Raw genomic sequence first — 26,603 nt, 5'->3', positions numbered from 1 at the left:
CCTTCCTTCCTTCCTTCCTTCCTTCCTTCCTTCCTTCCTTCCTTCCTCACAGGATTTCATCCCTGTGAGACGTAGTATAGCACTGTAGAAAAAGTACTGACTTTGAATATGACTTCAAATTGTGTCTCTTATTTTTTGTTGGGACATTTAAAAAGTCAATCAATCCATAAGTATGTGTAAAGTACCTACTATATATTTAGGATACTTTAGAAAGTTTATTTGAGAAACACTGAGGTAGACCTGTGATGGCAACACAGTAAACAACAGATGAACTATTTTTCTAAAGTACTAATCTATTTTGTGCTTTTACATATAGCAGTGGTTTCAGCTTTTTATTTTCATGTAAGTGGGTATAACAAGAAAATAGAGAACATGATAGATAGATATTATGTAAGTTAACCTGGATATAATGCTTTGTACTCATCTATGAAACTATACAAAATTTTATTTCTGTCATTTCTTATTAGAAGAGAGGGGAGTGAAAAGGAAAAAGTAAAGGAGAAGAGTGGAATGGAGAAATAAAATATTATCAAATTCTCATACTATATTGTGGAAAAATTAAAAAGGAACTACTTTTTTTTCCTGTGGAATAAAGAGAAATCATTAAAAAAAAACAGGCTAATAGCTAAATTCATTCTGACATAGGATTATTATAAGCTTTCTACTGCTACAACATCTCATACAGCATGAAATTCATTTAGAGCTGATTTTAAGCCATTAATTTGGATATTTAAAATGTAAGAAGTTCATATTTTTTCCCAAAAAGTTGAAGTTCAATTTATCAAATTTATTTTTGTCTCATTTTCTTCACCAATTTTTGTTCTCTAGAAAAGTAAGTGAAAAATAATTATATAAGATTTGTTGGCATCAGTATTACCTATAAGTTTCATAATTTTCTTCTGTTTTGGGTTGCTTAGTCTCTGAAATAAATCTAGACTATTTTTCCAATCCTACAAAAATAATGGTTACTTCATATTTGCAGGCATCATTTTTGCAGACCTATTTTTGACAATATGTTGGGATTATATTCAATCTATTTAATGAATGCAAATAAATTTCAATTTTCTAACTTCTCAATTTCAACAGTAATATCAGAAATAAATGTTGTTATGCAGTTGCAATTCTTTCTGCAGTTAAGATTTGAATATATGCCAATTATTTGATAGATATTTTAGCTTCAATTCTAGGGAGAAAAAAAATTGACTAGCTTTTTTTTTTTCTAAATTTCTCCCTAAATAACAAATATTGTGGCATTTACAACTTTTTACCCTGCATCACTATTTGACATTTCTACAAACTTTTTCCCCCAAGATTTAAACAAAAGTCAACAAATAGATACTGAATGTGTTAATTATTAAATGTTTAATAGCTCCATCTCACATACACACACACCTTTTATTATTATTATTCTCTAAAAAGCCCATTATAATACCCTGCACATAGTCCTTGCCCAATGAATCTTTGTTGAATGAATTAATGAATGTTTTCTTGTCTACAAAATATACCCTAAGACTCCTCAGGGCCAATATCACAGAAGTGGTTCATATTCATTTAAGGCCAAGAGGTAAGATATACTTCTAAAAGAAGTACATTGGTTAGCCAACAGAAATGCTTATTTAAATTTCTGAAATTTTAACTTAAATTTTGTTTGATTTACTTTTGCCTTAAATATATCTTTTTTTTTTTAACTTTCAATGACTGATATATTGTTATTTGTTGTGTAGATGCAGGAAATATCATAGCATTTAGAACTGAACAGGACTTGAGAGATTGTGTAATCCAAATTACTCACTTTACAAATGAGGAAAGTGAGTCCCAGTGAGATTTCCGAAGGTCATTCATGATACTTGAAAGCAGAACTGAGATTAGAATCCTTTTGTATTAGAATGAAGTGTTCTTTCTGTTATGCAATAATATATTTGACTAATATTTTATAAAATTTGAACTAACTTTTGTTACAATCCTAGATTTCTGATGATCTGCCAGAAATTTAACCAGGATTATAGGATCATATATTTAGAGTGAGAAGGGATCTTAGAGGTCATATAATTAAACTCTTTTAGCAAACGAAACTGCTTTATATGTTAGGGACAGCAGAAGAAAGAGTATTAGATTATTGCTTAGAATAAATGAGGCCCAGAAAAGTTAAGGAATTTGCTTAGGGCCACACAGCCAGTAAGCTGTAGAGCCAGGATTCAAACTGATACTAGGACTTCAAAGGCAGCACTCCAACTTTCACTTTCCACTGCATCATAATGTGTGAACTATCTCCCTCCCCCTTGATTTTCAGATCCTCTGTATGTGCTGTCATCCCCAACTAAATAGCTCTTAGCACAGTCCCTAGCACATAAAGCAGTTTTGTGTGCTAAAAATATTTGCTGACTCTGTGCTCTAGCTAAACTGGCATAATTGGTTGTTCCTTTTATATAACATTCATTTCCCCATGCTTTTTTCATGGGAAGTTCCCATGCTTGTAATATTCTCACTCCTACCTCTTGGAACCCCTAGTGCACTGAAAAAGCTTGTGATTCCCTCAGTTGTTATATTGGCCTCACAGATGTCTCATTATTTTTTTGTATCCTCAGTGCTCGGCACAATGTCTGGTCCATAGTAGGTGCTTACTTAATGCTTGTTAATTGTAATTCAGCAGCAGATGGATGAGTGGTGTACAAATTATATTTAAACTTTGGTTACAGAATTCTTCCTTATATGTTGTTGTTGAGTCATGTCTAACTTTTCGTGACTCTGTGGGCCATACAGTCCATGGGGTTTTCTTGGCAAAGATACTGGAATGATTTGCCATTTGCTTCTCCGGTGGATTAAAGCAAACTGAGTTTAAGTGACTTGGATTAAACTGTGTTTGAGTGCCTGAGGCCAGATTTTAACTTGGGTATTCCTTACTCGAGGACCAGCATTTTATCCACTGAGCTACCAAACCACTTCTTAAAGTCAATAGTATGAAAATTTTAATCGGATTCTCCAATGATAGAAAATTAGTGGATATATCATTTATATATAAAAGTAAGACATGAGAAGAATTTACAAGAAGTTGGCCTTGTAGAATATATGTTTCTTGGTGTTTGGGGGATAATTCGATTTTGGCAGGTGAGGAGTGACATAGCTTTGTACACCAAACATAATTTTCATAGGAATAATAAAAATAGCTAGCATTTGTATATCTCTTTAAGTTTTGCAAAGTACTTACCTAATTTAATCTTTACAACCCGGAAGTTAGGGGCTATTATTATCCCCATTTCAGATGAAGAAACTGAGGCACACAAATATTAAATGATTTGTGCAAGGTGGCATGGCTAGCAAAAATCTGCGGCCAGATTTGAATTAGGCTTTCCTAATGCCAGATCTAGCATTCTGTCTACACCTAGCTTCCTCTATTTTTCACACAGCATTCAGCTAGAAAGGCATTATGTTTAGTGGCTAGAAAGCTAGCCTAGAAGACTCTGGTTCATGTATTTTCTCTGTCAAGTCACTTAACCAGTCAGTGCTCTAGGCAATACGCTAATACTGCAGAAAAGAAGGTCACCTTCCCTGTTAAAGGTTTTTTTTTTTTTTCCACTGAGGAATTCTGTCTATTTACAAAACCACAGGTCTAGTCTTTATCGCTAAGGTTTAATTATGACTACTGTGGAAATTAGCATGTAAAAATCCTTTTTGGGATCTGTTCCACTTGAATAAGACATTTTTTTTTAATGCTCTGTTGGATTTAAGAGAACTAAAGGGAGAATATTTTGGAAGGAGAACATTATATTTCACCAAATTTATGATTTCTCTTGTAGGTGCCCAGGACAGTAAGAGAGAATCAGTAATCAAGTGATCTACAGTATTCAAGCTTCCAACTTGTAAAATGTACATTAGAAAGTCCCAGGAAATAGCTGATATCATTTTTCAATCACAAATCACTTTAAGATACATAGTAATTTTGTTGCCAAAGGAACAAAACAAAGAAAAAAAAAACCATGGAGAAATGTGTGTAGAAATATCCTATGATACTTTTGACTGATAGAAGATAGCAAAAAGTAAATTTTAATCAATTATATTTTATATGCAGACCCAATTTGAAATATCTCTGAATGGTAAAGTTTGGGACTATACATTAGCCATTTGAAGTAGCTAGCTGCTTTGATAGATAAAAATTTGACAGCAAATGAACCCACAAGTTTTAAAAGTTATTTTGCATTTAAATAATGGATTTCTTATTTTCATCCATCATTAACCTAATTGACTCATTTAAACATGCAAATTATGGCACTGCACTTTTGTGATCATGGATATTATCTTTGTATTGATCTTATTATAAGTATTTATTAATTTATAATTTTTTCTTTTACATGGGATCTAAGCATTTTAATGATTTGTAATTTAAATTCATTGTTTCCTAAAGAAATAATCAATGATCTAGTAATATATATTATTGTATGTATTAATTTTAGACCAGCTCCTCAAATAATGTTTTTGGTTTTTGTTATTATTTTTTCTAAGGCATAGCATGCAAAATTACTCAGAATGGTTTCATTAGACAAAATGTTTTCCAAACTTTCCTTCATTTTACTCTTTAAAAAATATTGACTTGGTTTATGTAATTATCATCTATGTAATTGGTGGGAAAAGAACTCGTAATTAAGCTTAATTGTTTTATTCCCTATGTTTCCTACATGATTCCTTCTGTTAGTGCTGATACAGTATTCCTGCTGAGAATTAAATAAAAACTGACTCATACAATCTGTTCCAGTAAAAATATGAAATTAGACAAGTACAAAAGTCACATTACTTATAAGAGACTTAAGTAAATCAATGAAATGAATTAGACATTTCTCAAGTATGTTATTTAGATATTCTGAACATTATTAGAACTTTTTTTACATATTCCTATGATTCATGATGAAAAGACTGCATTAAATTAGAGGTAAAAGGGGAGGTAAATGGCTAAGTGGACAGAGTGCCCAGTCTGGAGTCAGGAAGACTCATCTCCATGAGGTCAAATGTGGCCTCAGATACTTACTGGCTGTATGACCCTGGGCAAGTCACTTAAGCCTGTTTACCTCAATTTCCTCATTATGTAAAATGGGTTGGAGAAGGAAATGGTCAACCCCTGCACGATCTTTGCCAAGAAAAACCCAAATGGGGTCACAAAAAGTTAGACACAACTTAAATACAACTGAATTACAAAAGAACAATGCATATTAATTACATATTAAAGATGATCTCTGCAATTTACTAATGATTTACTAGCATTTTTTAAAGTGGATATGGTTAGGGTTTGGATACGTGTTTTAATGGGTATAGGGGAATTCCAAGTAGGGAAACTTCCTCTACGAATAAAGTTTGTCACCATGTCTGCCATATGTCTCCTCAGAGAGTTTTCTAAAACAGTGAGGAGTCATATGCCTTCCTATGTCACTATGCTAGCATGTGACCTGACTACAAGTTTTAATGCAGATCTTCTTATATACTACACTCACTAGCATATTTGTTGTCCTTAAATGATATAAATAATACTTTTTAAGAAGAGTGAATAACTTTTTTATAAATAGCAATAGCATTGCATATTTTAGAAAAACAAATAAAATAAAACATCATCACCATGGGTAATTTAGACTAGAAATCCCTTATTAGTAACCATGAACTCTAAGTACAGGGGTTCTTAGGCAAAATTTAACATAATGATAATCCTACATTTCCATACATAATAGTTGTGTCTAATATCACCTTATGCCAGATTATTGCAATAGACTCCTACATGGTCTTCTTATCTCAATTCTCTCTTCACCCTAATCTCTGACTAGAGGCAGCTAGATGGGGGCACTTGGCCTGGAGTCAGAAAGATTTAAGTTCAAATTCAGCCTCAGACATTTATAAACAGTGTGACCTTGGACAAGTCACTTAATATCTATTTGACTCCGTTTCCTCATCTATAAAATAAAAATAATATCACTTGCCTCCCAGGATAGTTGTGATGATAAAATATGATGTTTGCACAATGCTTTGAAATATTTAAAGTGCTATCTATATTCAACCAGTCAGTCAACATTTATTATGTGCCTACTGTGTGCCAGGCACCATGTTAAGTGATAGAGATAAAACAAGAAACAACAGGTAGTGCCTGCCATCAAGGAGTTCACAATAAAATGGAGTACGAGAGGAACAATAAATAAATATGTACAAACAAGGTATATATGTGATAAATAAAAAAAAAATCATAATAAAGACAGGGATGCACTGGAGTTAGGAGGGGCTAGGAAAGAATTCCTGTAGATGGGATTTAGTTGGGATTTACTGGAAGTCAGGGAAGACACTAGATGGCACTAAGGCGGGAGAAGATTTCTGGCATGGAGGATAGGCTGAGAAAATATTCAGAGGCAGGAGATGGGAGAGTCTTGATGGAAGAATACACATTGGGGAGTAAGGTGTAAGAAGATGGGAAAGGTGGGAGGAATCCAGGTCAGAGAGGGCTGTCACTACCGCTACAGTTGTTGCTCTTGTTAAATTGCAAGTTGCCAGTAATTTTCCTTAAGTACACATCTGACCACATTATTTCACCATTCTCAATAAGTTCCAGTGGCTTCCTATTACTTTTAGGATCAAATATAACTCATTTGTATGACTTTGAAAGTCCTTCACAACCTAGTTTCACCCCATTTGGGGGACTCATTGGAAATTACTCCTCCTTCCATGTTTATTGATCTGGGAAAATGACCTTTTCTCCAATTCCTCCTTCATGACACTACACCATTCCTCAAAATGATTTGAAAGCCTAAAAGGAATTTGGTAGGATTCCTTTCCAGATAGTTTATAGAGTATTCAAGTTAATTGTTCTTTAAATGTTTAGTAGAATTCTCCTTTGAATCTTTTTGGCCCTAACTTCATCTTCAACTCAGACTCCTAGAATCTCTCCCTTCAAGAAGTATTTCAAATACCAACATCTACATGAATCCTTTCTTGAGGCCTCCAACTACTACTGGCTCTTTTAGAAATTCCCTTGTTTCAGCCAATTTGGACTGTTTTTATAATTGTTCTGTACATGTTATATATGCACTTTTTGTCTTCTCCATATTAATAAGCCCCTTGGTAGTAGGAATAGCTTCATTCATTGTACTTGTATCTGCAGTGCTTAACATAAATTTGACACTAAGTAGGCACTTAAATAAATGCCTATTGATTAATTTCTTGATTGATTTTGATGATTCTCTGGTGTTATCTAAGACGTATCCATATCCTGCTGTACATTGTTGTAACTTATATCATACCAATGATGTGGATAGAGAGGTGCCTTAAGGGTTAAAAATAATATTAAGGATTGCTTTCTCAGTACCTTGGGAGGCCCTCCTGAGCCTGCAAGCATCCTAAAGTAAACTTCTCCCTTTTCCTGGATCATAAAACTTCCCTGTCTCCCCCCATCCTGGGTCATAAAATTTACTGTGTCCCTTTTCCTGAGCCATCCGTCTTCCTCATCCTGTCCCTAAATCTCCAACTCCCATTAGAAATCCTAAAAAATTACATCACCATCTTATAGGCTGTGTAGCTTTCTGGCTATGTAAGTCTGGTCCTTGTCCTATATCAATGCCTTTGTTTAGCCCCTTGTTAAGTCTCAGGCCTGCATGCTTTTGTGTTACTAAAGCTCCCTTTGATTAAAGAGGTCTGATCAAATTTTTTCAACACCTGAACCAGCTCTCCCAACTCTGACTTCAGCCCCGACCCCAGGAAGATGGAAAGAAGGGTGGGTTTTGTTTTGTTTTCTACAGTTGTGGTTCCTTGGTTTTTTTACACATCTTCTAAACTGTAAGTATATATTTCCATCCAAAGTCTAAGCCAGGAGATTTTGAAACTGTGATGCACTTCCTTCCTATTTTCTATTTCACCCCTCCTTCTTAAAGCCTCTTCTTTGTCTCTGACCCTCTCTCACACCTTGCAGGACATTAGCTGGTATACAAAGTAAGAAGCCCTGCCTCATAACAAATAGAAGTAAATGAACTAAGAGGCAATGCTGCCTACCTGACAGAGTGATTGCTTACTTTCTGTGGGATCATGAGCAAATCATTTCACATCCCGGAGTCTTGGCTACTTCATTCCTGAAATGAGGTTAATGGTACATGGCATAGGTCTATGGAGAATTCTACAAATATGTTGCTGTTATATTATTTTACATACTCATGGATTCCAAGTAGATCTCAGTAATAAAATCTGAGAGATTTTGTGGGATACACATGGCATTCTAGGGACTGGTTTAGGCCCTGTGTGGAAGTAGGATTTATCCTTTCAGATTAAAAAAAAAAAGAAAAAAAGCAAACAAACTGGTGATAATCTCTGTTATCTTTCAACCTCAGGGATGCTCTAAGGCCCCACCTAAATGTAACTGAAACCTGCTTTACTATGGCTCTGAGACCAGCTGTTGAAATTGCCCCCACTAACACAATGGGAAACCCTGTACCTTAGAGGGACAAACAACATAACCATAAAATAATTTTAATTAAGCTCCTCCACATGCATGGTGATGTACTAGATGCTGTGAAAAAGAAATTAAATAGATTTTTTTCTCTGCCTTGAAGACATATTCTCACTAAACTGAGACAAAGTGAGAGTTTTTTTTATGTTTTTTTCTTTTCTTTTCTGTAAATTGGTCTGCCATCCCAAGGGGAATATGTATGTGGGTGCATGTGTTTATATGTACAGATGTGTCTCTATATCTATATTTATCATCATCAAACTTTCAAAAAGACTGACCGGCCTTTAAAAATCCATCATACTTCAGTGCTGTTTAGTAGCATCTATTTGATGAATAATCTCTTGTAGAATTCGGGAAACTAAAAAGGCAATTACCCAGCTAAGTATACCCACAGTGTGTGCCTTAGCTTCCTTCTGGAGTAAGTAAAATCAAATTACCTTGATTTTCATTCAATTTTAGATTGAAATTTGAATTTCATGTAATAATATAACTTTATTTTAATTTTTCTCAGTGGTTTTGCCTATAGGGCAAGAAAGTTCAAGTAAAGGAATTCTGATGCCCTTCATTCAGTATAGCGTGAAATCATATGCCAGCCATTTTAGAGAACTATCAAATATATCAAATGAGAACATGAGAAATCATGAAACTGAAATAACTAAAAAAGCTATTAAAATAAAAAGGCTATGATTTATTATAAGGAACTTATCTTAAGTTAACAAAGTATTACAAAATTATATTGCACCACTGAGACTAAACAATGAAACAATTCACTAAATTTATCTCTGATACTAAGGTTATGAAAGAAGACAAGGCTAGCCCCAACTGACCAATTTAAGCTTTGGTCATGAAATCTGTCAGTTTGACAATAAATAAACCTTCTGAGGGGGCCTTTGTGCTACAGTGTAGATGGTTCAGACACAAACAAAGGACAACATAGATTTGGAGGTCAAATCTCAAATAAGGCATTTGGATGTACATAGGGTATTATGTGCATAAATATACATAAGAGAAATAAGTTTTGCATTTGACTTTTCAAGATATAAAGAACTTTCAACCTTTTATCACTATAATAAGACAAGCTATTATCTGCAGAGAATGTCAAAACAACTTAAGAATACTTAATGGTCACCCCTTAAAAGTCTATGGAAGGGCTTAGAATAAAATTTAGAAATTAGAATTCCCAATCTCCAGCTCTATTCTTACTTTATCTTTGCTATTCATTTTGTCATATATTTAATGTAGAAAAGTCCTACTTCTTTTTAAAGAAATTTCAAATGGAGGGGTACATTTGCTATGGGCATCAGTACCTACAGTATCTAGGGTTCAATTGTCAGTACTTTGAGTCCCATTAATATTTTCCCTTGGTTCTTCACCAAAAAAAAAAAAAAGAATAATCAGCAAAAATTTTAAAAACAAGAGTGTTTTAACCTTACAAAGCTTTTGTTTTTAAACATCATTGTCAATAATGAGATTCCTATAAGAATTCTTTCTCTCTGAATACCACTAAAATGAAGAGGTTTCATTTAATTGATCTGAGTTCTGCTATAAGATGAACAACTTGGATTTGATTTAAAAGGCCAAAGAGAAGGTTTAGTGCACAAGTTTAGGGAGAAAAATGTGTACTTACAGTGTATTTCTAGGACCTGCATTGCTACCTGAGGTGTGGAGTTTAGAGATTCATGGTCTACTCTGCAAATTACTTTCACGCCATCATCATTTCGATCCACTCGGAAATCAAGTGTACTGCTGACAGTGAATGTCTTGCGATTTGCATCTTCTTCTTTTAAGTATTTGACATCTGAAAGCAAAACATACCATTTATAACACTGTGAGTTCTTCTTTCAAAATATTAACAGATCACATTAAATTGAACAATTTTATGAAATTTACTTTCCTCTATCTTTATAGGTTTTTTTAAAGACCAATTGTTTGCTGATTTAACATTCAATCCATTTCAGACTGAAAAAGAAAAATACAACCATTTACTAAAATGAATTTAAATAGAACCATTTTAAAAAGGAATAAAGGGAAAGATTAACAACATGACATTCTCTTTCCCACATTTTCCAAATGATCTTGATTACAAATAGATACAAGCTTTCTCAGCAGATCATTTGGGAAATATAGATTCCTTTCTTCCTTTCCTAAGAATTAGTAGTTTCACTAAAGGAAATGCTTTCTTATTCTAATCAACATAATGCAATGTGGAGTGCAGGGAGGGGGGGCATTATTCATATTTATCCTTTTGTAGGAGAAGGTTTTATAATGCATAAAAGAAAGCATAAAAATGTTGAACTATGATTTAAACATGAATGACATGAAGAGAGTCAACATATTTCTAGAGAATGTGCAAGATAAGAAAGTTGTCATCTTTGGCTACCAAAGAAGGGAGTAAGGATGACCTGAGCATTTTAAATATTCAAATGTGTCTATGTAGTGAACTCTGTTTTCAGATAAATGTTATTCATTGTTGAATAACTCATTTCAATATGAATAGGGATATACACATTTTTATTGATCCTTTTGGGCTCTAAGATCCACATAAGTTAAAAGAGCACAATGTCAGATTTAAATAATAATAATAATTCTTTTGTTACCCATTTGGAATAATCATTCATCACTCGTTATGCATTGAAAGATACAAGTAAGAGTTATTTGTTTCTTTGTATAAATATTTTTAATAATGCTGTCATGTATTTTGGAAATTCTTAGTCCTGAAATAGCTCATAAGTATTTGGGAATCAATAGGCTGAGGCAAAAGCACTCGTTATAACAATACATCAAATTAATTAGAAAAATGCATCTGCTTTACTTATATTTTCTACACCCCTCTATCATCCTTTCCCTTTCCCTTTGAATGTTTAAAAACAAATTTCATGAAAGATCTTGTTTAAATGTGTATTACATATTTAAAAAAAAGAAATATCAAAATAGGACAGTAACATTAGTTTAGCTAGAAGACTGGGGTAAGTTACAATTCAAAGATACAGTTCTTTTTCTAGGTTACCTTTAAAGAAATATTGGATATATATTATTCAGCACATAGATATTTATATGGCTCATTGATTTTTGTTTACTTCAGCAAAAGAACAACCTTGTCATATTGATTTGTCATAAAAATGATCTTTAAAATAAATTTTAGCAGAAGAATAAACAGATGAGGTCATACTTGCCTTTCAAATTGTGTTTGTACATTTGAGTGTTCATAATCATGCATTAGATTATATTTTTGCTTAAGTAAAGTTCCATGATAAAACGTATATAATTATATACATACATACATACATACATATATATATATATATATCCTCAACTGGTTTTTATTAAAACAGCATAACCATGAGATAAGGGGGGGGAGGACTTCTTAAAGAATATAAAAACCTAGATCTAGTTTGTATCAGAGTTCTGCTTTTTAGTTTTCAATAAACTATACATAGATTAAGGATTTTTTTCTCCCCATTGACTTATAAACATGTGTTGGCATAACATCTCTATTTCTGCTGGCTTAATTCAGTTTTCCTTAGATTTCAGAATCCACAAATTAAATTCTGCTTTGCTGCTTTAACAGTAACATCACAAAGTTCTGATTTCTGCTAAGGTAAAACTATTGAATATTGATTTGGTTGGTTGGTAATATGAAAATCTACTAGTTTCTTCTGAATTTCCCAATCTGTCAACAACATGCTAAAGAAGAAAAAGGAAAAAAAAACCTCATTCCTTTCTATTAGTATGGTTTTTCTTTTACCAGATTTAAAAATGCAGAAAAGAGAAAATGTCTCCTAGCAAAGCATTTGGAAGGTTATATTTTCCTCTTTCACTCCCTCCTTCCTTCCTTTGTTCCTTCCATTCAACTCTATTTGGTCTCTGTTTCATCCAGGTAGGAAGTTAAGGGGTTGGTGTCAGGGTTGTGTACTTGTGAGTGCAAGAGTTTTGAACTGCTTTATTTCTAACTTGGGCCTATTTGCTCCTTGTAGGGGACCTGGGGATTCTTGCTTCCTGGGATACTGAACTTGGTATAGATAACCAATTTATTTTGCCCATTGCAACTCAGGACTCTCTGTCCAGAGATCCAATATTTTTTATCATTTATGGGTAGAAAGGATTACAGAAGTATACCACATACCCTAACCTATTTTTAAGAAATGTATCAGAAACTATTATGAAAATATATTCTCATTTTTAACAAATGCTGTTTATATGAACAGCAAATCAACACATCTGTTTTCTTACATATTTGCTTTAAGGATGTAGCATTTAGTTTAAGTTCATCCAAACACATACAATCTTCTATAAGTTGTTTAATAATAGTTCCATAATAGGGTGGTTGAAAAATAAAATATACTTAAAAAATGAATTTATTTAAAAGAAAAACAAACTGAAATACTATTTGCTTTTAAATTATTAAACAATTAATTATACTAATTATTATTGTTTTAGTGATTGTACTGGTTTATTACTGCTGTTAAGAGGCTGTCTTCCTCTCACTCAGTGCAGACATACAACATGGCACACACAAAAATAAGTTCTCTATTATTCACTATAAAGCATGTAATGGGAATGTAAATTTTAAAGATCTTCCCTGCCCCAGGTTAAAGTGCACCTGGAGCCTGGGGTGGGAGGCTTGTTTTTCAGTAGATACTTTTTGATTGGCCAGTGGGTCAATAAGGTTGTTACATTCTCTGAGCCAGGAGAAGGCTATATAAGCCCTGATGTGAGGCTTTGTTTTGGGGCTCACTTTGAGAAGTGTTCTGTGATTTGATATAGATTCTGGGAAGCCATTGTCCAGAGCCTCCCCCGGCTTTGAAAAACCCAGATGTTGAAACCCAGATATTGATTTGGTATGGATGTAATGGCTGGACAGTTTGGAAAGCTGTCTACTTGATCTGTTTCTGTCTTGATAATTTTGTCTGTATCCTTTGAAGTTTGGAGTGCTGACCTCTTTCCCCTGAACTAGGTAAACAATACATATTTGACTGATTAAAGTAAGCTTGTTAAGCCATTTTGAGTTGCTTTCCTTTATCAAAGCAGATCCAGGAACCTGTATGGGCAGCCACCCTGAGGATGCTTGGGGTGCTTGCTGCTACAAAAACTAGCATATACAGAGCAGGGCCTGACTACTACAGGACTAGATGTACTGTAGACAACGGGGGAGCTTGAGGTGACTCATTTGGATTCTGATCCACTGGATAAGAATCTCATCCCTCATTGGTGGCTGAGCTAAACTCCATGGGAGCTGTGATAGACACTGAATCATTTTGAGTGGTCTCCCCAGAAATCACACTACAGAAGACTTGAGCCTAAACCCAACACAACAGTCCATCAATTTAGACATAATAAATACAATCTTCTTCTTCAGTCTAAGTTGGGGAAAGTTGTCTTTTCCGAGGTGTGGAGTCACCGTTACTTGATGAAGTCAAGATTGCTGGATTGGACTCTGTGGGATCACAATACGGTCAAGGTCAGGCCACAGTCAAGTTAAGAACCTTCCACGACCTGTCTCAACCCTTCAAACAACGGGGCAAGTTCCTTTTCTAGGCTGACAATCAGTCCGGCATTTGCACCGCTGCTTGTTATGCCACTCACCACCAATGGTAGCCGATTGAATTGGACTACTTGCTAAGTATTACAGTAGCAAATGATACTTTTGTTTTTTGAAAGTCCAAGCTTGCTGCCCTGGCCTGTTGCAAGTGCAAAGGTAGATGGGAAACCAGGTCTCAGCGTGAGCTCTGGAGCATTTGCCACTTTGATAACAGGCACTCCACCCTGTCTGAAACAACAATGGCGTGAAGACTTTTCGTAGAGTAATCTCTTCAAATCCTCTGCCATGATGAGCCCCTTTCCTCCCGCGGGGAGGCTCCCCGCACCTGGCTCGGGCTGCCAGGTCGCTGCTGTCCTCGGCAGGCCGCAGGTAGCTCTGAACACGCTGCCACATCTATACTAATTATTCTTAATCATAATAATAACACTGGACCAGAAATGCATACACAAAAAAAGGAAGAAAAATATTGGAGTCTAGAATTTAGGATATCATCTTCACAAAAGTTTCACAGTGTTTTTATAGAAGAAAACATAAGTAATTCTCTGCCATTGAAAGAACTTCAAGGTCAGACCAAAATTCTTTAGTTTCTTCTTTTGGGTTAAACCATTGTCTCCATAAAATGCAGTTAAAATTCTTTTTTTTTTCCTCAGGAGAAACTAATGCAGTATCAAGTTATTATATAAGCCAATATTAATTTATCATTTCCCCTGAAGACCCTGGAGGGGATTAGAACACAGGACAAAAACATTTTAATGAGGAGAATAAGGGAGGGAAGCAGGATACTCTAGGTCATGTGCTTGTATGTAAATGGGGCAAGTCCTTGCTCAGAAGCTTTCCAGAGGATTCCTGAGGAGCTGGCAATAAAAAAGGGGACCAGGAACTAACAGCGAACAACACTTATTTGATAATACTGTTTGGACACAGTTTTGTATACTAGATGTAGCTTTTTTGTGAAGATTTTTTAAAAAGGAAAGAATTAACCAAGTCTATGAAACATAAGGAATAATATGAAAGAAAATCAAGATATAGAAAGGAAGAAAGAGCATGTCCCAGAGAAGATTAATTTCACTTGGCTCTATAGAAGGCAGTGATAATAGAGTATCTGAGAATCACAACTAAGTCATAAAGACTCTGAAATATGACGTGATTTAGTGAAGGTCATTAGCAGCTAGTAAATGACAGAACAGGCACAGAAACTCAGGTCTTTTGAATTCATGTATCATATCCTTCCCAGTATATCCTATGATGGGAACTTACTTTTTATTATGCTACTTGGGAACAGGCTACACTTTTGAACCCTGCTGGTAATTTTGCAAATATGCTATAAACAAGATTAACAGAGTATAAAAATAGTTGTTACATGAATATGAATATAAAATTTATATTAAAAAAATTTGTATATATAATGATAATCATTAAATATCAAATTTATCCAAAGTCTAAATTAATCAAACAGACTCCTTTGCTTTGCTTTAAAATGCCCTTCCCTGTGTCTGCAATTTGAAAGATTGGGAATAGGTATTTCTCCCCCTTGTGACAGGATGCTTGGAAGTTCAGAAATTCTTTTGGGGATACATTCTAAATATGGAAGACAGAAACATCCCGAGAATGTAGATCTCCACTATCTTGTCATTTGTCCTCTATTCATGTGGAGGTCATAAATCTGAGGGATACAAATATCTTGGGATTGTGCAAAAACATATAAAATCTTTGTTAAATCTTGTATCAGTCAGTCAGAACTTAGATTCTGACTCCATGTACATGTATCAGTTGACTTTAAGGCAATAAATGAAATAACTGTATATCTGAGGCGGCCAGGTAGCACAGTGAGTAAGAGCACCAGCTCCAGTGTTGAGAAGACCTGGAGATCGAATCCCGGGCTCAGACACTTAGCACCCACCCAGAAATAACTGGCCGTGTAACCTTGAGCAAGTCCCTTAACCCCAATTGCTTAGGGGTGGCCAGGTGGCTCAGCGAGTAAAAGTACCGGCTCCAGTGTTGGGACCAGTGTTGGGACGACCTGGAGATCGAATCCCGGGCTCAGCACCACACCCAGAAATAACTGGCCGTGTAACCTTGAGCAAGTTACTTAACCCCAATTGCTTAAAAAAAAAAAAAAAGAAATAACTGTATATCACCTAGTTTGTTTGTCTCCTTTAAGGAAACTTTTGAGTTTAACAACAGATATATGTATACACATATGTGAATTTTCTCATTCAATAAATCCAAGTTTAACAGAAAACACAATACTGATGATTCTTAAGTAAAGTTATTTCTGAAACATAATTCTTTTTATAAGAAAAAGGCTAGGGGACAGAGGCAAGATGGCAGAGTAGAAGCAGGCCTTCCATCAGGCTCCGGCTTCCACCTTCCCCAATCCATGTAAAAGGGGACTCTAAATAAACTTTGGAGCTTCAGAACCCACAAAATGACACAGAGAAGGTAACCTCCCACTAAGGACAGCCCCGCAGGCCATGAGGAATTGGCGCAGAGCTCTGGGAGCCGAGTCCAGCCCCACCCCGAGGCTTTAGCCCCAGGGTGGGCCTGACCAGCCACCTGCTGGAGGGACTCCAGATCAGTAGCTGTGGCCATTTCCAGATTCATCAACACATAGATGCGAAGGACAAAGTGAGAGGTCAGTGCAGTCTGAACTTTGGGACCCAGTAGGTGGGAGAGAGTCAGCTTTTGCCCCCACGGCAAGAAGCCACTGAGGGCTGTGGCACAGCCACCCCATGTGGCAGCTTCAGCTCCTGGCCTAGAGAGTGTAGGGTGATGAAGCGACCAGTCTGAGGGTTATTCGCTCTTGCTTTAAAAACCTGCATGGATCTGGATTGTGGTCTAGAGTGGAAGTCCTGGGGTGCATGACCAACTTGCCAGAGGATGTGGAGGCCTCAGAGAGGTCACCCAATTAATACCTCTGGAAGTTGAGAAAGCCCCAGCATTTGGGACAAAAGTTCCCCTGTCTGGTGGCAGAGTCCTACTGTGGCAAAAAAGCCCAGGGGACAAGTGACTGAGGAGAGACATGACCAGGCCAAAGAAACAAAGCAAACAGAAGAACCCAGCATTAAACTAATATTTTCGGGACAAAAAGGAGCAAAGCATGGAATAGGAGGAAGACAGTGAAGTCAGAATTCCTGCACCAAAAGCTTCAAAGGAAAATGCGAGCTGGTTACAGGCCATAGAGGACCTTAAGAAGCAGATAAGAGAAGTGGAAGAAAAATTGGGAAGAGAAATGAGAACGATGCAAGAAAATTATGAAATGAGAGTCAACGGGCTGACTGAGGAAAACCACACATTAAAAACCAGACTGACTCAATTGGCAAAAGAGGCTCAAAAAGGCAATGAGGAGAGGAATGCCTTGAAAAGCTAAATTTGCCAGATGGAAAAAGAATCTCAAAAGCTCAATGAGGAGAATCATTCCCTTGGATTTAGATTAGAGTGAAGGGAAGCTAGTGATTATAAGAGATATCAAGATGATGTTAAACAGATCCAAACAAATGAAATAATAGAAGGCAATGTGAAATATCTCAAGGGAAAAAACACTAGCCTGGAAAATAGATCCAGGAGAGATAATTTAAAAATTATTGGACTACCTGAAAGCCATGATCAGGGAAAGAACCTAGAAATCATCCTTCAAGAAATTCTCAAGGAAAATTGCCCTGATGTTTTAAAAACCAGAAGGCAAAAGAGAGATTGAAAGAATCCACCAATCACCTCCTGAAAAAGATCCCAAAAAGAAAACTCCTTGGAATAATAGCCAGGTTCTGGAATTCCCAGATCAAGGAGAAAATATTACAAGCAGCCAGGAAGAAACAATTTGAATATTGTGGAAATGCAATCAGGATAACCCAGGATCTGGCAGCTTCTACAATGAGGGATTGAAGGGCCTGGAATATGATATTCCAGAGGGCAGAGGAGCTGGGATTAAAACCAAGAATCACCTACCCAGCAAAACTGAGTATCATCTTTCAGGGGAAAATATGGGCATTCAGTGGAATAGAGGACTTTCAAGCATTCTTAATGAAAAACCCAGAGTTGAATAGAAAATTTGACATCCAGATACAAGAAGCAAGAGAAGCATGAGAAGGTAAACAGGGAAAAGAAATCATAACCCACTTATCAAAGTTGAACTATTAACATTCCCACATGGAAAAATGATCATTGTAACTGATGAAACTTTTCTCAGTATGAAAATAGTTGAAGGGAATAAATATATATCTATATACATATATAGACATAGATAGATAGATAGATAGATAGATAGATAGATAGATAGATAGATAGATAGATAGATAGATGTCTATATCAGAGGGTATATGGGCATATGAATACATGTGTGAATGTGTGTTTATATGCTTACAGATATATATAGATAGAGGGCACAGGACCAATTGAATAGGCAGGGATGATACTTAAAAGGGGAAATTAAGAGGTGAGAGAGGAATATAATGAGAGGAGATGGAGGGAGACAGAATGAGGTAAACTATCTCATAAAGAAGAGGCAATGGTAAAGGGTTACAATGGAGGTGAGGAATAGGAAGGCAAAAGGGAATGGGTCAACCTCATTCTCACTGAATTTGGCTCAGGGACAGAATGAAATACACACCAATTTGGGTATCTCACCCTACAGGAGAGTAGGGGGGAAGGGGATGAGAGGGGGGATGATGGAAGGGAGGGCAGGCTAGCAGGGAGGGAAGTTGGAAGCACTAACTTTTGAAAAGGGACAGGATCAAAGTAGAGAATAGAACACATAGGTGATTATGATATGTTTCCTTATATCAAGTCCTAACATGCCTCTCTACAACTTCTGCCTAATGTTCCTGCCTCCATCCTCCACCCTTTTGTGCCATACAAAACACATTTGATCCCTCTTCAACATGACAAGTCTTCAAATACTTGAAGGCAACTGCTTCCAATTCTATAGAGCTTCCAATTCTAATCAATAGGCCTAATTTTCATGAAATTTATTTTTAACTAATATTTATTTTTCCTACCTTCCACTACACTTGTGGGAGTATAGGAGGGGAAATCCTTGCAATAAATACACATATTCAAATAAAATAAATTTCCAAATTGGTTAAAAATGTAATTCTTCATTTTGCATATTTAGTTCATCACCTTTGTATCAGAAGGTAGGAAGCATACTTCATCACTGATCTCCTAGAATCATCATTAGCCATTGCACTAATTATTAAATCCATACTACATATATAATTAAAGTATTCAGCTGATCCTTTAATGACATGATCTTGAAGCCTTTAACCATCATAGTCACCATCCCATAAATGCTCTCCAACTTATCAATGTTCGAAATGAAACATGCAACCAAACTGAAAACAGTACTGCAGTTGTGATCTGACCAAGGCAGACATGATGGGTCTGTCAGTTCCTTTGTCCTCATTACTATGCTTTGCTTTATGTACTCTGCAATTACATTAGTTTTATTTATTTTGTTTGTTTGCTTTTTGTTGGAGGAGACTGCAATAAAATATTGGGGGGAAAATGATAGATCTGGATTCAAATTTGAATCCTGACTCTACTATTTGTTACTTCTGTGATACTGAGCAAGGCACATAACATCTCTAAACCTGAAATCTAGTCTAACTCAGCTTCCTCTATCCAAATATCAAATTGATTTTTTAAAAAAGCAATTGGGGTTAAGTAACTTGCTCAAGGTTACACGGCCAGTTATTTATGGGTGTGGTGCTAAGTATCAGAGCCCGGATTCAATCCCAGGTTGTCCTGACACTGGGGCTGGTGCTCTTACTCGCTGTGCTACCTGGTCACCCCTCAAATTGATTTTTTAAATGCAATTTTAAGTCATTAAATTTATCTCAATCAAATTTCATCTTATATTTGGACCAATGAATCCTGAGTTTGTCAAACAATGTGTTATGTATACCTCCCAGTTTTGTCATCAACAAATTTGAGAAGCATACAATCTGTGTTTTTAAGTCATTGATTAAAATGTTAAACAGCATAGAGTGAAATATTTTTGCATTTCCCTGGAGATCAATTTCCATGTTGACATGGAATCATTAGTGAGTATTGGATTCAGTCATGTGACCATGGATGAGTCCACCTGAAAAAAAAAAAACTCATCTAGGCCAGAGTCCTTCATCATTTCCACAATAATAGCATAAGAGATTTTGCCAAATATTTTTGTAAAAGGATTATAATCTACAACCACATCATGACTTTTATCTGTTACTCAAGTAACCCTGTCAAGAAGGAAAGGAGTTGAATTTGGCATGTCCTGTTCTTGATGAAGGCTTACTGGCTCCTTCTGATTACCATTTTTTTTAGATGTTCAATAACCACATTTTAATTGATATATTATTAAGTTCTCTCATGAATTGAAGTAAATCTGACAACTGTGTGTTTTGGAGACTCTGTTATCTTCTACATTTCATGAAAATCTGAACATTCGCTCTTTATACCCAATAACCCTATGTCAAATATTTCTACAAACTCAAATATAAAAGGATTAGGTGACTGGAGTTACCACAGGACCATCTAATTCCTTAATGTCCTGTTCTCTATTTCTACCCACTTCTCTCAGGCTATATGTTCTGCCATATTTTTCCCTTATGTGATGTCATTTAGGTATGTTCCCAATATTTATTTTAACTAAACTAAATTCCACCTAAGTTAAAATACTGACTAATTCTAGGCTAGAAGGAATAAAAAAGGATGGGAAGCTTTACAGTGTTAAACCTGAGCCCCACATATTCCTATAGATTATTGTTTTTCTACATAAAATATATTCTAGTTATGTGAAGATTATCCATTAAATGCTGAAACACTTTTCATTCTAACTATTTTTTTAAAGCAATTAGGGTTAAGTAACTTGCTTAAGGTTACATGGCCAGTTATTTCTGGGTGTGGTGCTAAGTATCTGAGCCTGGATTTGATCCCCACGTCATCCCGACCCTTGGGCCGGTGCTCTTACTCACTGAGCCAGCTGGCCACACCCAAGCAATTGGGGTTAAGTAACTTGCTCAAGGTTACACAGCCAGGTGTTTCTGGGTGGGTGCTAAGTGTCTGAGCCCAGATTTGATCCCCAGGTAATCCTGACACTGGGGCCGGTGCCCTTACTCGCTGGGCTACCTAGCTGCCCCTATTCCAACTATTTTTATAGGAAAAATTTAAAAATCTGTTGCACACATCTTTGCCTTACTAAAACACAATATTCTAAATATTGGTTGAATTTTTTTGATGCCTCAGGGTTAACGCTATGAACATTAATTATTATATTGGATGAAAAGGGTAGCTATAGGCAAAGACAGATACAAATGGTGAGAATCATAGATTTGAAATGTTCTGGCCCAGGAGATAAAAAGGAATTGACTTTATTTGAAGAAGTCAAATTTTTAGGAATTTTAGGATTGTATTTGTGTGACCTCCACAGCATTTTAAGCTAACAATGAAAATTCATATTTAAACCATGCTTCAAGCTTTAAAAAATATTTTGCTCACAACCCTGTGAGGGAGTAAATATAAGTATTATATCCTCATTTTATAGACTAAGAAAATGATGGAAAAAATGGTTAAGTGACCTTCCGAAGTCACAAAATTTCTGTCAAAAGCAAGACTTTTAGGACTTCTTGAGGTCCAAAAGCCTTTGTTCTTTCCACTATATCATGTTGTTTCTCTCTCCCTTTTGTTCACAAAAATGATTATTGAATGGAAGACCAAAATAACCTTTTAGTGAGTGGACCACTTTACTCTCCAGAAAATATTATTTTCTCATACAGTTATCAAGGTCCTTTTACTTTTCAATAGCATTAAAATAATGATTTTTTTTCTGCATTACTAGCAGTTTCAACTCTTTTCTCTTACTCTGGCAAACTCATTGAAGACAGGGTCTGTCTTTTGATTTTCTTTGAATCCATAATGCTTAGCACAGTGTATGACATGTAGAAGTGCTTAACAAATATTCACTAACAGTGTTTGAGGGAGTGAGAAAGGAAAATAATAACACCTGCATACACTTATATAGTTTGAAATTTTACAACACACTTTATATATACTACATTTTTTCATCACTTCAACAACTTTTGAAAGAGTACTTTAGGAAGCATTTGCTCAAGTGCTTTGTGAGGCAAAATATGAATGAGTGGAACTATAAATGAGTGAAAGCCAAAATATAAAAATTGTTGAATTATCATCATTGTCACATATGTATCTTAGAGGTTATATTTTTCTGCTATTGTTCTTTTATATTAAATGTTCTTTCTTCTATTACAGGAACAGCTATGTGGTACAATGGATAGAGTGCTGAACATAAGACTTAGAAGGACCTGAGTTCCAATTCAGTCTCAGACACAGACTTAGCTATGTGACCCTAGGCAAGTCACTTAACTTCTGAGTCAATTTCCTGATCTGTTAAAAGGGGATAATAACAGTAACTCTCTCTCAGAGTAGTTTTGAGACCAAATAACTTAATATTTGTAAAGGATTTTGCAAATCTGTAACTATTGTGTGAATGCTAGCTATTATTATTGTGAAGTTAGATAATGCAACTGCTTTTTGTAGTTGAATAAAATAACAAGATGTAAGTTGATCTTCTATACATGCAATGCAAATATCTTCAGTGTAACTTGAGTATGAGATAGGATGATAAAATAATATAAACTATATCCTTTTACCACATGATTTTTATTTCTTCTGATAGCTCTTGATATTTTAAAAGCTTTTCATTTCTCCTAGCTTGGAGACTGAATATTTGTTGTGGCTATCTCTATTATGAGTATGTTCTTAAGATTTTATAGATCACTGTTGTATCCCTGTGCTTGTGGGCAATAATGGGTAGATGATATAAAGGGTGATAATATAAACATATTTGAAGTGCAAGGAAGAAATGATCTATAAACAGAGTAAAAGAAAATAATAAACAGGTGATAAGGAGGATCACAGAAAGTATAATTTGGATTACATAAACTTTAAAAATCATTGCATAAAACTAACAAATGTAGCTAAAATCAGAAGAGAATAGGGTATATGTAAATAAAATCTTTGCAATAAGTTTTTCAGATAAAGGTCTTATATATAAGCTATATGTGGGAATTATTGAAATATATAAGAATAAGAGCTATTCCCCGCTTGATAAATGAATAAAAATAAAAGATATGAATGAGCAATTTTCTGAGGAAGAAAGCGATACGATCACAGGCCATTTGAAAGAGTCTGTAAATCACTAATATTTAGAGAAACACAAATTAAAACAATTCTGAGGTACAACCTTATACCCATCACACTGATAAAGTTCACAAGACAAAGGAAAATGCTGAATGCTGCAGAAACTCTGGTAAAAGAGGTACATTAATACACTGATGAGGGAACCATGATTTGGACTAATTATTCTGGAAAGCAATTTGAAATTATGTCTCAAAAGTTATTAACTGTGCATTACTCTCTGATTCAGCAAAATCATTAATGGGTATGTACCCCAAAAGACCAATGGCAGAGGAAAGGACCCCCATAAAACATTTATAGCAGCTAGTGTAATGGGCCATTTTATAGTTCTCAAAGTGCAAATATTATCCAGACACTATCTAGGCTCCTCCTTTAGGAAGAGCTCTACTATTATTGTCTTAGCAACAGAATAACTCTACTGTCCTCAGGTAAGCTTATTCTGAAATCATCTTTCTTTTTAGAAACAAAAAGATGATATAAAAAGTCAGAAAAAAATTACTTTTCAATTTATGAAGTAGCTTCACCAAAGTGTTCCTTTTCCATGGGAGTCTGAAGCACCAACACAAGTAAAACCAATCAACCCATGTTTAATTTTGCTAAAACTATCACCAGCTGGGAAAGAATATATACCTTTCCTATGTTTGTAACCCAATCAAAACAACTTCATTGTTATGGCCACAATATTCAAGGAACAAATTATGTTTGGAAATCTGTTCTTTTAAAAAAAAAAAGCTACATTATTCTTCAGGTACAGTCTTCGCCACTGGTTAATTGAAGCTGTGTAGGTGCAGTAGATATAGCACAGGGTCTTGAGTTGAGAAGACCATAGTTCAAATCTCGTCTCAGGGCACTTCCCAAGTCACTTAACCTCTGTCTGTTTCAATTTCTTCAACTGTAAAATGGGGATAATAATAGCACCTATCTCAAAGGATTGTTGTGAGGATCAAATGAAATAACAATTGTAAAGCACTTAGCTTAGTGCCTAGCTGGAATGGCAAGCAAAGAAGTATTTAGCACCTATTTTTCAGCTATTTAGTTATTTAACACCTTCTTCCAATTCAAGTATCTTTTAAGCCTGTCCCATGATTATATCAAGTCTTTGTTAAGAAGCAGAATTTGTGAACCCCAGAACTTGTGAACCCCTGTTGCTCATGCAACAAGAAGCGGTGGAACAGGGAGGAGCTTAATGGCCATATATAAAGTGAAGCCAGAGCTGGGAAAGAGCAGAACTAAGAAGAAAGCACTTGTGGTGGCAGAATTGAGAAGGGAAACTTTGTGGTGGCCAGGCACTCTGTTTGTCTGTTGTGTTTGTGTTGAATTTTGTTTGTGATACTTTGTACAGAAGCCCTAGGACCTTACTGGAAGGCCTGAAAGAGGATTTTCTTGTTGTTTGTTCACAGAAGTCCTGGAGGATGTATTTGGAGGTCCTGCAACTGTACTGATGATTTGTGTTGAGTTCTCAAACCTTGTGTGTGGGTCTGTGTTGATTTCACAGACAGATAGTGAATTGATGACAGTGCCAGCAATGTTTATGAATGTTGTTTTGGTTGTGTCAAGCTTTGTCTTCCCCAAAAAAGAAACTGTGAAGGACTGGACATTGTGAGCTTCAATATGAAGCTGGATGAGGAGCTAGATGATGATCTAAGAGCTGCCTACTTTTGAACCCAGGTGAGAGTTGGGTAGATTCAGGTAGGAAGTGGACGCATGGAAGAGGAGCCATGGAATATGGGAGCCAGCCTTGAGTCAAGATGAAAAAAGACCTCTCCTTGGGTACTTGATGCTGATTGAGAAGATCATGATTTACTATGGCCTAGGGGTGGAGAACTTCGACCTCTGTACTTTGTGTTCCTTAAAGAGGTTTGCTTCTTAAAAATGATTGAGTTAAGGATGATTGGAAACTAATCTCCAATTAAGAAGAAAGAAGACTTTTTGACTGATAAAATTAAGACAATGTGACCTAGGGGTGGAGAACTGAGCTTTGTACTTTGTGTCCCTTAAGGAGGCTTGCTTCTTCAGCATAATTGAGTTAAGGACTTACTGAATGATATCTTTTGTTTAAAACTATGTGGCCACTTCAGTGATAAATTGTTATGTCACAACATTGTGAATGCTATGCTTTGGTTTCTGTCCATGTTTTGTCGTAGTTTATTACTGAATAAATAGTGAGTTCAGTATAATATGTAATCAGAGCCTTGAAGCTATTCACAGTAGCAGTCCTCTGGAAAGCTGCTCATGCTTGGCTTCACACTAGCACATAGTACTTGCCATGTAAATGTTAGCTAATATTATTTTGTTTTACTACCTACAGTCAGCCTTGAGAGGAACATCTCAGTCAAAAAAAAAATAAAGCTATCTATATAATAATACACAGTGCTCAAACATTTATATTCTTTCATCAAACTTTGGCTACATGGACATTCTGATATTTGCACTGAGGACATTGCTACGTCTCTAGTTGCTAATATGACAGTTCTCCTTCATGGTCCTATCATGATTAATACCCAGTGTAAACGCAACTCTCCTAGAAAGGAAAAACAAGAGAACATGAGAAAGAATGATAATCAAGAAATGCAAGAACAAAGTATGTGTGAATTTTCTTAATGCCAATGCATGTGTGCAAATTCTTCATTTCTCAAACAGACCTGTTCATCTTTCTCTCACACCTGTTTCTTCTGACTTCACCGTTGCTCCCAGCGGCACCCCCTAGTCTCATGTCCGAAACCTTGTAAGGGTGGAGTAGGGGACAAGGGTATGGAACAAGTACAGAATAAGACTGGGAGGATAGAAGACTAAATTCAAATTCCAACTTGTGTATTTACTGGCTGTAAATCACTTAACCTTCCTCAGCTTCAGTTTCCCTATTTGTAAACCTACCTTATGAAGTGGAAATGGTTCTGAATTCTTGAAGTCTATGTTGAAGAAGAAGAAAGCATAGAGAAATTAAATGAATAGCTTGATAAGACTCTTCAAATTAAATCAAGATACTCTGATCCTTATTAACTCAAATACAAATGTGGGAAAAGGTAAAGATGGTAAAAAAAAATCTGAGAACACATGATTTAGGGGAAAAGGTATGAGAAAGCCAAAAGACTTCTAGAAACTAAACAGAATTTTGTTCTTTATAACATGAAGTTTTTCTATGAGAAAATAATTACTAGTAGGTATGGGGCATGGCAGGTCCTAAGTAATATTTCAGAAAAAAAATAATAATTAGGTAGATTCAATTGTAGCAGACAGGAAAAGACTTGTTATTGACTTAGGAATTATTCCTGAATCACCTGTCCGTGGAGAGCCAGACCACTGACTTGTCTGGACAAAATCAGAATTAATAAAAAGCAAGAAGGAAGAATAATAATAATAAAAGGTATATAACTGACATTGCAAAATCTTGAACTATTTAAAGAAACA

At 35.5% G+C, this 26,603-nt stretch overlaps 1 protein-coding gene and 1 long non-coding RNA gene across 5 annotated transcripts in view; both read right to left on the bottom strand.

Annotated features, from left to right (window-relative positions):
- Nucleotides 1-26,603, bottom strand: part of CADM2 (cell adhesion molecule 2) — a 1,406,063-nt gene that overhangs the window by 175,718 nt on the left and 1,203,742 nt on the right. For all 4 annotated transcript variants that reach the window (XM_069093916.1, XM_069093917.1, XM_069093918.1 and 1 more), the window contains exon 5: nucleotides 10,086-10,256. In XM_069093916.1, the coding sequence (XP_068950017.1) occupies nucleotides 10,086-10,256 (171 nt within the window). The remainder of the gene's footprint in view (nucleotides 1-10,085; nucleotides 10,257-26,603) is intronic.
- LOC138165584 (uncharacterized) lies at nucleotides 12,881-14,331 on the bottom strand. The gene is made up of 2 exons (XR_011169378.1): nucleotides 13,789-14,331; nucleotides 12,881-12,985 (listed from the first exon to the last, which is right to left on the bottom strand). It is a non-coding gene; the product is annotated as an uncharacterized lncRNA (long non-coding RNA).

The sequence above is a fragment of the Petaurus breviceps genome, unplaced genomic scaffold (genome assembly GCF_028583685.1).
Source record: "Petaurus breviceps papuanus isolate PSGF00001 unplaced genomic scaffold, PetGlider_PUasm1.0 213, whole genome shotgun sequence".
In the NCBI taxonomy this organism is placed as follows: Eukaryota; Metazoa; Chordata; class Mammalia; order Diprotodontia; family Petauridae; genus Petaurus; species Petaurus breviceps.
This window is presented reverse-complemented; position numbering and strand designations above follow the sequence as displayed.